Consider the following 11779-nt stretch of genomic DNA (forward strand, 5'->3'; position numbering starts at 1 on the left):
ATTCTTGGAATGGGGAATGATTGCTTTTCCCCGCATCACACATTTGGGACATGTCCATCATCATCATCATCATTTGACATTCGACGGAAAGATCGCTTCGAAATTACTGAGAAAGGAAAATGACGCACACCGACCACCACGTGCACGGACCGTGGGTCATACGGGATCAAATATGGGCTCACGCGAATGACTTTCCCCCTCCACTTGATGGATCCACCTCATCCTTTCTGATTTCCACCACACGCATCTCACTTACCATGTCATCTTCCTCTTCTTCGTGTATATGAGAATCTCCACCGTGGATGCTGGGAAGTAAGATCTGTGCATTACTGTCCTTGGCTCGTGCCACAGCGAACAATCACTTCGACATGTCGAGACCCCCCGATCCCACCCATCCCCTCGCACTTCCCTCCGCCCAGTTCACCATCCCTTCATCTGACCCTTCACTCCTCAGTCTACGGATCAAGACCACACCTCATGTGCTGGTCCCTTTGCCGCTGATATCACCGCTCATCTTTGGGAGAAGATTAGAGGATTGCGTGGACGTAATAGTGCCTGTCGGTGGGAAGATACGAATGAGGCTAGAGGTGTGCACGAACGATTTGAAACGGGGTGAAGGGGAGAGTGCAGCGGAAAGAATCGGAACCATAATGAGGTCAGCTCTCATTATAGTAAGTAGCTGCACGAAGATGCCTATCGTACGGGACTGGAAGGCAGCTGTTGACGGTTCATGCAGAATCACGAAATACTCGGCCTTTCTTCCCTGGAGCCCGTCATCGACGTTCCATTGGACGGCTTCAGCCACCCGAGTACCAGCAGAACCTTCATGCTCAACCCAAAGACTGCTTCCCCTAATCACAATCCTCTCTCGACAAATATGATCTCAACCGGACATCCTATAGCGCATCTCGTTCAGATGGATATCCAGTGCTCGTGGACTTCACCCCGCTCATGTCCGGATCAACCCACCCAGGAGAGTCAAGGTTCTGACACAGTCCAAGAGGACGATGACTTCATTCTGGACGACCAAGTTGACACGGAGCCTTGCCAAGCAAGTGAAGAGGATAAATGGCTTCATGGTAGTGAGTCCCGGGAAAATAGTAAGTCACCACCTTGAATGGAGCACAGACTGATATTGCCAATCAAAGTGCAGGAAGGGACTGGCGAGACCTCCTGGCAGGACCATCAGTTGAATGATAGCATCGAAAAGTTTATACGTACCCATCTGATCAAGTGGGTCTCATTTTTGGTCTTTCTCTTGCTGAGCTCACAATAACATTCTGCAGACGCTTTCCAATGGTTTTTGACGGCGGTCTACTAGCCGTGACTTTTCCTTTTCTATGATCGCCACAGATATATGCTGATAGACGATCATCGAGGAAGATTTCGCCAAGCTTCAGGCTACCATCTCCTCTGATATCGTCTATCACTCACTTTCTGCAGACCTCAAGTACTCACGAAACTGCTCTGACTGCACACGCAAAGGAGATAATCATTAACATCATCGATCTTCAAGATAACTTTCTGAACAAACGAGTCCAACAAGCAGTGGTTCTCCCTGCCCGCAAAGATCGCAAGCTAGAGAGGGCTAGGAAGAAACGCAGAACAGAAGCCGACAGATTGAAAGAACGTGAACCGCTGGAAAAGATAAAAAACAACGGCCAGGAAATACGGTCACGATATCAAGCCTCCGGAATGTCTCAAATGTCGACCACAAGCGAAGCAAATCGGCACGACCCAGACATACAGGACCCCGAAGAACGTGCTGGGACATATCTGGCACAAGTCAAGCATGCCATGGGGGTGTCTGAAAATGATGCGCAGAGCAGAGGGGAGGTGAGGTTGAAACGAGTTCTCGGAGACAGTTTGGCGTTCATTGGCAAATCGATCTTTCAAGCACGGAGAAGAACAGGAGGAAGGATGGCGTATGGCAGGATCAAGGTGAGTGGACCCATGCTGCCTTGTGATGAAGCTCAATTCGTCTGTTAGGTCGTTCACCACGGCGAAACTTTGCTTACAGCCCATTCACCACCGGTCGGGGACGGTGCAAGATTGACCAGCAACATCTATGATCACAATCAGGCCATGATCGATGAGATCCTCGAAGACTTGGACGAGGTGTACGACCCGGCCAAGAAGGATGATACGTCCATCCTCTTGGGTGAGGAGGTAGCGGTCTATGATGTAGATGGATGCCAAGACTTCATGGTCCTCGACGACCTTTGGGACGATCTCCTTGATGAATGCGCTGCCGTCCGGGCCAGCCACAAGGACCCCAGCGAACCTTGTTCTGACCAAGCGGCTTGGGACGAATCAGACGAAAGCCTCTATTCTCTCATAGGAACTTCACACTCCTATCAATCCACATCGATCGACACACCAAGCACGTCAATGGAAGACTGTGATGCGGTCTTCGACGATCTCGAGGACGAAGACAGTCAGTCGAAGCTGCGTTCCTCAAATGTCAGCCGGGGGCTCTTCCCGAGAGACGAGGAGATATTTCTCGCTTTTTCACAACATGAATTTGAATCTCTTTTGTATTAGGTCGGTCGAGACAATGGTGATCATGTCTGACGATCCGTTGACAGCGACCCGACCTCAAGTTGTGCGTTTTTCGACGGCGCATAGACTGTGCGAGCAGGTGGAAGGAAGATCGGGCGAGTCAGTGCTGTGCCCAGCTATACGCTTCTGTGTAAGATACATGTCAGTGTCTCAACGCTAGCCATCATAACCATTCTCTCTTACCATTAGCTACTGTACGTCATTACGATCCCATTCCGTTATGCATGATTTACCTACCAAAGTCACAATACCCCTCCTGGACCGGCAATTGTCCTTTACGCGTCATGTTGCTGTGCCTTTTGATTTTTTGGGCGGTGCTCCGGATCACTCACACTTGATCATCCATCTATCTATCTACTGAGATCCCATCGACTCGCACACTCTGAATCAAACCTTTCTGTCCCACATCCAAATGGCGCAAACGTCCCTCATCCACTGAGCCATGAGAATGACTTCTGCTTGACCAAAGGGAGTGAGAAGGAGCTCGGCAGAGAAAGGACGTTCGGGAATCGGGGATTTGCCACCGACTGTCCATCTTAGACGACAGACAAAAGGACGCACACACCTCATTCTCGGAATTAGTCTTTGAGTGATATTGGTGAGTGAGTCTCTGTTCTGGTCTCCCATCGCTCGCTGTCACTCAACATTCCCTTCGTCTGCTTGCCGAACTTCCCCCTCCGTGCCACTGTGACCTCGTATCATTATCTCACACCTTCCTCTGATTGTGAACTCATGCGCCTCGATTCCGTGGCAAGGTAACTCAAGTGCCTTTGACAATTGCAAGCTCGGGTACTGTCCGTAACGACCTCCACAGCTTGCATGTTCTGTCGTTCCATTCCCTTCCGCTCAAGCCCATCTCTCCTTTGTGAGCTATTGCGACCAACATCCGACTTACAAGTCACCGTCTTCCAGTCCTTCCTCATTCTCGCTCGTTCCCACCGTCGTCAATCAACTCTTTGCTGATCTTTCAGACTCTCGCAGGAACACTGTGTCACACACACGATGGGCATCTTCGCTCGACTCTTGCATCCCTCAACAAGTTCCCCTTCTGAGGCAAAAGCAAAAGCAAAATCAACACCTCATGCAACGTCATCTCTTCCACCATCACCCGAAAGTCCAGCCACGAGATCCGGGTCCACACCTTTTCTCACCCCCTTATCTACGCCCGCACCATCCCATACACGTGCGACATCTTCATATTTCCCCCGTACACCTCCTCCGCCCTCGACGTCTAGCTCGATCACCTCGCGGATATCCAAGAAACCATGGAAGAAGGACAGATCGAAGAGTAGTGGAAAGGGCAAAGGAAAAGGCACCACCATCGAGGATGGCGGGCCGGGGCTAGGGCTGGGAATGGGGATCAGTGACGAGTTTGGATCCACGAGACGACCGATACCAATCGCAAGAACAGAGACCAACTATGTTTCTGCGCCAAGTACTCCTGCGCCAGATGGGAAACGGACAACCATGTATTTCGCGGGGGAGGCTGTACCCAGCTCACCTCTTAGTCAGTCTTTCTCAGTATCGTCAAATATGGACGATCGTGATGACGCACACATCAATACAGATGACGGAGGAAAGCGAGGTGTACCGAGCAGCGGAAGGACAAGGAAACAGAGCATATCCAGTGGAGAATTCACGAGAGAAGGAGGGATCTTGGGCAGATTGACCTTTGAAGACGATGATAGACTGACCGACAGTCGTCGAGACGCGGAGCCTGAGCCCGATGAGGAGCACGTCATGGCAGTGACGGGCGGAAAATCTTATAACTCGACCATCATAATTGACAAAGAAGACTTGAGGTCCGAGAAGCCACTGGAGCTTTCTGGGTCCAGTGTCAAGTCAGGCGGAGCTCAAGAGGAGGAGTTTATGGAGGTGCTCGAATCAGCAGAAAAGAAGAACAAGTTTTGGAAAGGCAAGGGAAGAGCTCGAAGACTCTCGAAGAGCGCGAGCGATCATGCGGACATTGACAGGGTGAGTCTGTCCCTCTGTCACACTTTGGGCGGACCCGGACGCACATCTGACACTAATCACAGGCTGGCTCGCCGACACCACGCAAGGCGTCAGCCTCAACCGCAGCAGCATCTCTGGATCTCACGGTCACTCGTCATTCAATCGATCTCGTCCAGCCTCGACCACAGCAACTGCGACGGCCGTCCTCTTCCATTTTCCACAACCCGTTCCACCGATCGACCTCTCGTACCTCCATGGCTATGGACCTCGACAAGTCTCCTGTTGTTGACGATGGGTCATTCCAACTCAAAGGCTTTCGCCATGTGTCGGGTATGATGGAAGTGGAGGGTGCGGGCGAACTGGAGGGATACCTCTCCCATGTCAAAAGGGAATCAGTAGTCGCGCTTGCTCTGGACAAGCCGACCACACCAGCTCCTGCGAGCCCACTAGAGGCTAATTCGGCAATCTCGCCCAGCTCAACGTCAATGCGACCTTCACCTCGACCTCTCTCGCGTCCACCGAGTGTTGCGAACTCTCTGGCATCTCTAGACGAGTATATCGCTTCTTCGAGCAAGGTCAGTGTGGCGGCATTCCGAAAAGGTATACGACGTCCAAGCGAAGCTATCACGACGATGAGCGACATTGGACACGGCACGGCTTGTGCGAGTGTAGTCGACAACGACGATCTTCCGCTGGGCATGCTCAACAAGCAGCATCCTGTCCGACAAAAGAGCTCCCAGTCTCTTTCAAGCATGCGAGAATTGGGTGAAGCGACAGATCGCAAGGCCAGCGCTAGCCCAGCTCTGAGCTTCACAGTACAACGCCATAAGCTGAACGGTGGAGGATCTCCAGGAACCAGCTTCGCGGTCAGAAGTACAACGACCACCAATCGACTTGAATCTAAAGCGGCCCTGGGCCCACAGACCGAGTTTCGACCCTCGTCACTGAACAGTCCGCAGTCGCCGCATTTCGTTGGGCAAGCAGATGACCAGCTCAAGAAGGATGGAAGTTCCAGATCCTTGTCGCCCGAGGCACAGTCACCAGTTGACAGTTATTTCGCACAAAATGCGCCCGGGTTCACGGAGAGAGTCACTATCTCGCCCGGGTTCAAGCAATCCGGGCCAAAAGTGTTCTCGACACCTCCCACCACTATCACACGCATAATACGAAGTCCCGCTCCTCTCACAAGTCCAGAACGTGCACATCCGCCTCCTGTGGAGCCTATCGTCGGCCCTCAACCTGGTGACAATACTACCGGCTCCCTCACTCTCCCGTTTCCACCTGATCAGATGCCGGCAACCCCGCCCAAATCTCCTGCTCAGCTTCCAGACCTATCAACTGAACCAGCGATGTCCCCCGGAGGTCGGAAAAGATTGTCGCTGCTCGACGAGCCACTCCGAATCATATCAGGTCTGTTTGCCTCTCCGTCCTCCCAGGGTGAAGACGGGCTTGATCCGACGCTCGTGGTTGATTCTATGCGTATCTTAGGTGGCGACACTGAGGAGACGACCATGAGTAGACCGGCCTCGGCCCAAGGCACAAAGCGACTGGATCCACAGAGGTCCCATTTGACACTGTTTGATGCAGGAACAGCGACTCCGGGAACTCAGGGAGAACATGCATCCGGATTGAAAATTGAGCAAGAAGGCAAAGTACGACCACCCCTCTCCGAAAGGCTAGCTGGAATCTCCAGTCTTGCATTGAACAGCAACACTTCGAGGGCTGCTCCAGGATTGAAAGCAATCGATACGAGCGGCATATCACCAGAACGAAAGCTTACTGACAATAATATGTCTCCAACAAGCAATTCTACAGCCTCGCCGCCTGTCAGTGCTACCCCTACTCTAGTTCCGAGCTTTGCGGGGGTTATGATTGGTTCAAGAGCCAGACAAGACTCGAGTAGTGACACCGAAAGCGAAGAAACGAACGAAAGCATACGAGATCGGTATCGTGGAAATATCGGTATCGCGAAAGGAGCTTCGACCGTCACAGAGAACGGTCGCCGACATCCTTCTGGACCGAGAAAACCTTCTACCGCTTCCAATCGAAATCGTGCAGTCTACCCGTCTAGCGTCAACTTGACGCATCGGACATCTCACCAGCATTTCCCGATCAGAAAGCAGACACCAAATGCTCATAGTGAAAGTGACGACGATGAGCCTCTAGCTACACTCAAATACAAGGCTTCCAGATCTTCTCTCTCCGTAGATTCGACGAGTCAGTCTCCGCACGTGAACGACCAAGCGTTGCCTGTCAGTCCAGTCAGCACGACAACGACTAGGATTGCGGCGAAAGCTCGTTTTCTGCCAGGGAGCGAATCAACGATAAGCATTCGACCTGTGCGATCCTACGATCCTTCTGCTTCAGTAGATGTTCGAGCTAGATCCAGGCTCTCTCACAGTCCTCCGGAGGGACGGAGACGGACTCCAACTCAACCTCAAAGGGAGCAAAGTACTACATATGTGACCCCAAGTCACCTTGGGGACCCCGGAACCTCCTCCTTGCGTCCGGTACAGGATGGGCAGAGAATCAGAAGGGAGAGAGAAAAGGGAGTGGAAAGCATGCGACGGAAGACTGCGAGTCCAGATTCGTACTCTTCGAAATCTGGTACGACAACAACGATGGACAGCGGGCCATATCAGCCTATGACACCGAAAGAGGAGAAGGCAGGCTCACGTGAGTCGGCTGGAGGCTCACCTGGAGATGGCAGCAGGAAAACAGATACAGTCACTCGGATTGGTAGTCCGCAGGTGGGTAATAATAAACTGAGATACGAATGTCGCATGGAACAAGTGGTTGATGTCAATCTGTCGAAATAGCACGTGTCGCCTCCCCAATATGTGGACGACAGCAAGAGGAGACATTCGCCAGCGCCTGCTATGCAAGCCAATTGGCCCTTGTACAACTCTGATCGTGGCATGGGCATGCAAATGAACCCTCACATGAACCCCGAAGCCATACGGTGAGTCTGTTGTACAGTACAATGTCTTTGCATCTTTGATGATTAACTGAACCCGTGGTCGCAGGGAGATCATGAAGCAGCAATGGCAGATGCAATTCATGGCGGCAGCCTACCGCGCTTCGGAAGAGGAGTGGGAACGAGCAAGTTCAACATCTGCACACTCTCCCTCAGCTCATCGTCAGCCGACTACAACATATCAAGGCTATGGAACACCACCGCCTATGCCGATGCCGATGTACCCGGGGATGGGCATGTCGCCGTACGGAGGTGGCCTTTCAACTGGTTATCCACCTGCAATGTTCGGATATGGATATGACCCAACATTTGTGCCTGTTCCACTACCTGGACAAAATGCCGGGGGTGGATACGGTTATGGGTACGGCACAAACACGCAATCTGTCTTCGGCGGCGAATTCGGACCACCAACCAATCTTCGACATCACATCCCGACGTCGGGGTCAAATCCGAACATCAGGACTCTCGTTGACGCGACCTCACTATCTCAAACTAGAGGACACACAGCAGGAAGAGGAGGAACAACGAAATCCGTCTACGGTGGTGTGGCAGCTTCTCCCCCACCGCCAGTAGCCGGTACATGGGGTGTCGGTAGAGGCCGACAGTCAACTTCAGGTGAATGGGCGGGCTTGACGGCGCCGCAAAAAGGAGGGAGGTCGAAGCAGCTTATCAATTGAGAGAAGGGGCGAGAGAAGGGGCGTATCATCGCCTCCAAATCAGGAAAAGGACGAGGAGACTCAGGTGGAACATCCAAAAATGAACAAGCGTTCGGAACGATGAGCGAAGGGCCTAAGGGGGAAGGGGCCGAAGCAAGAAGCGGCATGAGTTCATCTTCCCATTCTCACCACATTTCTTGTTGCGCATTGATACATACACGAATACACGAATCAAACGACCCATTCTTATACATAATTTCACGATCTAATGCTTCATGACAACACATTTCAGTCTCTTGCGCACATTACAGACTTTAGCATATCCCAATCATAGTAATCAAATATATACAGTAGGTAGGACACTCAGCATGAAGTATGGACACATCCTTCCTACAACGTCAATATCAAATTTACGACATTTGAGCAGTATTGATAGCGCGCATGGACTCGATAATTCACCGCCAAGGAATGGGGCAAAGTCCAACTGAAACGGACTCTGTAATGCCACGGAAATGCATTGAAGGAAGAAATAGATAAACGGTACGATCCACGAGAGGAGTTTTACAACTTTCAATTTTTCACATCCTTGTCCCATGCTCTCTCTCTCTCTCTTTAGCGATACACAAAATGATGCCACCTATCACTCTTATCTGACAACCTATCAAAGTTCAATCAACAGAGCCTCTTCCTTCTCCTCCTTCTCTATACCCTTCGGCGCTTCGAGCGGAGCATCAGGGAAGATCGTCGCTGGTAAAGCTTGAGGGAAGGACGATGCAGAGTACACGCCTGCTGGAAGTTGTTGAACCGGGGCAGCTTGCCCTTGTTGTTGTTCGTGTTGTTCTTGTTGATGTTGTTGCTGCTGGTGAGGCTGAATTCGATAAGGTTGTTGAGCTTGTGGTGGCTGATTTTGATTTTGTGGGGCTGCAGGTGTGAGATCGTAGCCTTGCGCGTGATTCATCTGTTGTTGTTGTTGTTGTTGTTGTTGTTGTTGTTGCTGTGAAAGCGACATGCTATGATTGGGCGAGCTCGGCAATTGTATAGAGACGGGGGTTGGAGAGATATATGAGCTTTGCGAGGATGCGTCCGGAAGTGGCGCCGAGGCTTGTTGACTTTGCGCGGGATTCGGTAGCGGCTGATGGATACTCGCTGTCGGAGAAGAAGGATGCGTTGACATGTCCAGTGGTGGAGGGGCGCTCGCTTCCTGAACCTGAGGTTGTGCTTGTTCACGCGGAGCACCGTAGGTCATTGAAGAATGTCGTTGAGGAGCAGAAGGTGCCGAGACCGGTTGAATATGCAGAGATGATTGCCTGGCTGGATTCGGCTGGCTATGAGTTGCCCACGGTTGTTGTTGCGCATACTGGGACGGTGAGGCGCCAGCAGGTAAGGGTGATATTGTGTCCTGGCGATAGGGTTGTTGCGCATAGATCTGGGGAGCAGCGTAGATCGGTTGACTCTGGACTTGTCCTGCATAAGGCATAGATGGGTAGAGTGATGGCGCCGCGGGCTGTTGAGGTTGCTGAGGAGGCTGATATGTCGGTTGAGGCCGAACGTATTGTCCGTAGCCATTGGGCGGAGCATATCCTTGTTGAGAAGCGTAGTTCTGATACGATTGTGAAGGGGCATACCCATACATGCCTTGCTGTTGCTGCTGCTGGTACCGTCGCTGTTGCTCTTCTTGCAGTTGTCGCGCTGCAAATGCTTGCTGTCCGTCAAGGATCTGACCGTAGATGCCAACTGCTTGTGAGAGCTTGTCCTGCATTTCCGCGAGCATTTCTACGTCACAATATCTCAGCTGAAGTCTTCGGAGTGACAGTTCATGTCCACTTACGCTGCTTCGTGCTCTTTTCTTCGACGTTCCGACGCAGTTTATCTCCAATAGCATAAGCCTGTTCCGCCAGTATGTGAGCATGAGGAAATCTCCTCAGATCCCGTTCTCCATATGCAGCCATTTGATCCATGGTATTGGAGAAGGTGAGGACCGTTTCGGCTTCCCTTGGCGCAAGATCGAATGTCGGTAAAGGCTAGCCACTTCTCAGTCAGCTATCGGTGTGCCAACTAAGAGAAACATATCAACTCACTCTATACTCCGGTTCTTCCAAACCGGTCGGTGCACTGGGCCTCGCTCTCTCCATGTCCCTCAGACTTGCTTCAATCGCCAGTCTCAATTCCTCATCGTCCTCTTCTGCAGATCCGTTCTTTCTCGACAAAGGCGGTTCTGATCCGATGAAGTTGCTGCCACCGGGCTGTGACTCAGCGAGGGACAACTCGATGGCTCTTTGTAAATCAGCGTCAACATCCGCTCGACTTCGAGGTGTTCTGCCAGGTACCGCAGGTGCCGGTCTACACAACGACATCAGCTTGACTCGGACATGACCGCTCGTGATAGGATACCTACTCGTTCTTCCCTTTACCCGACTTCACCCAACAGGATTCACATACTCTAACTTCCTCTGCAATTCCAAACTTAGGTAAGACCATAGTCCGACTGGAACACGCTTGGTCAAACACCAATCCACAGTTCCTGCAGTGGTGTTTTCGGTTGGTGAACGTGAAAGCTGATCGACATCGCATGCAAACGTCCGAGTCAACCCAAGCAGGAGCAGTGGTGGTATCAAGCAAGTGAGACGGGATGGGAGCAGGAGGTGGTGGAAATGCAACGCCTTTATTTCTATGTCAGCACGTTATCCCCATGAGCGGTATGCCAAGAGACGTACCCGAAGTTTTGAGCTCTTTGTAAACATCCACAAAGAAGCCCAGTTCTCTCTTCGACTCGAACGCCAGAGCCCATTGCTGGAAATGTTTGAGAAGCATCTGCTTGACCTCCGGACTCGTAATCTGAGGGTCATCATGGTCAGGTCAGTGAAGCTCGATAGCCTGCACACGCATCTGAGGAAGCCAGGTAACTGCCGAACAAGCGGAGTGTGTACTCACAGGGGATTTGATCAATCCTGAGATCTCATCCACATACTCCTTGCTAGCTATCTCTGCCAAGAAATGATCACCACCATTCTTGATGCATGTGTCTGTGAGCTGTTGGGGGTTAGGAGCGATCAGAATGGTAAGGTTTGAATAGTATAAATCGAAGACAAATCGACTTACCCCTATCGCGTACATCTGCACTCGACCATTCTTGCTCGCTATCCGTCTCTTCAAGCTCTGCATGGCCATCTTTGGCGGAATTGCTTTGGAGCGGATCATATCGGTGATCTCGAGAGCGGTCGCAATGTCCTCCGATTGTGGGTAAGGGAGATTTAGGGGAGAACATGCTTTCTCTGAAAATCAAAAGGTTAGCAATGGTGTGATCATGACCAACAAAACGTCAGCAAGGCCAAATCAACACAATCGGACACATACCGGCAAGCTCCTCAAATTGAGGATTGGTGCTCGCTCCCCAAAGCCAAGACATGATGAGCTATTGCCTGATCGTTCGTGACTGTGATGTCGACCCAACAGAAGGAGTGACGTTCCCGTAGCTTTAGAATGCTGATGACAAAGGACGCAAGAGTGAAAGAGGGGACGCAGGCGATTCAGGATGAGTAAAGCGACGCAGAAGACCAGATGCCCGGTGATAGAGGATATCAGGGTTCTACGTTGATCGCTATACCTTGACGATGCTGTGGTCAAGGACTGG

At 51.5% G+C, this 11779-nt stretch overlaps 3 protein-coding genes across 3 annotated transcripts; 2 read left to right on the top strand and 1 right to left on the bottom strand.

The window, feature by feature from the left end:
* Positions 1–368: 368 nt before the first annotated feature.
* Positions 369–2544, top strand: IAR55_003547 (uncharacterized protein; the record flags this gene model as incomplete). Its single annotated transcript, XM_066946654.1, has 6 exons — positions 369–671; positions 737–1082; positions 1149–1233; positions 1287–1323; positions 1384–1941; positions 1990–2544. 6 exons carry the CDS (start codon positions 369–371, stop codon positions 2542–2544), a joined length of 1884 nt encoding a protein of 627 aa, XP_066803046.1.
* A 1020-nt stretch (positions 2545–3564) lies between these two features.
* On the top strand, positions 3565–8169 carry IAR55_003548 (uncharacterized protein; the record flags this gene model as incomplete). The annotated part of the gene is made up of 4 exons (XM_066946655.1): positions 3565–4536; positions 4599–7265; positions 7335–7477; positions 7542–8169. 4 exons carry the CDS (start codon positions 3565–3567, stop codon positions 8167–8169), a joined length of 4410 nt encoding a protein of 1469 aa, XP_066803047.1.
* Positions 8170–8809: 640 nt separating this feature from the next.
* On the bottom strand, positions 8810–11554 carry IAR55_003549 (uncharacterized protein; the record flags this gene model as incomplete). The annotated part of the gene is made up of 8 exons (XM_066946656.1): positions 8810–9921; positions 9977–10169; positions 10227–10488; positions 10544–10808; positions 10863–10983; positions 11080–11178; positions 11248–11420; positions 11503–11554. The coding sequence occupies 8 exons, from the start codon at positions 11552–11554 to the stop codon at positions 8810–8812; spliced, it is 2277 nt and encodes a 758-aa protein (XP_066803048.1).
* Positions 11555–11779: the final 225 nt, after the last annotated feature.

The sequence above is a fragment of the Kwoniella newhampshirensis genome, chromosome 6 (genome assembly GCF_039105145.1).
Source record: "Kwoniella newhampshirensis strain CBS 13917 chromosome 6, whole genome shotgun sequence".
Lineage (NCBI taxonomy): Eukaryota > Fungi > Basidiomycota > Tremellomycetes > Tremellales > Cryptococcaceae > Kwoniella > Kwoniella newhampshirensis.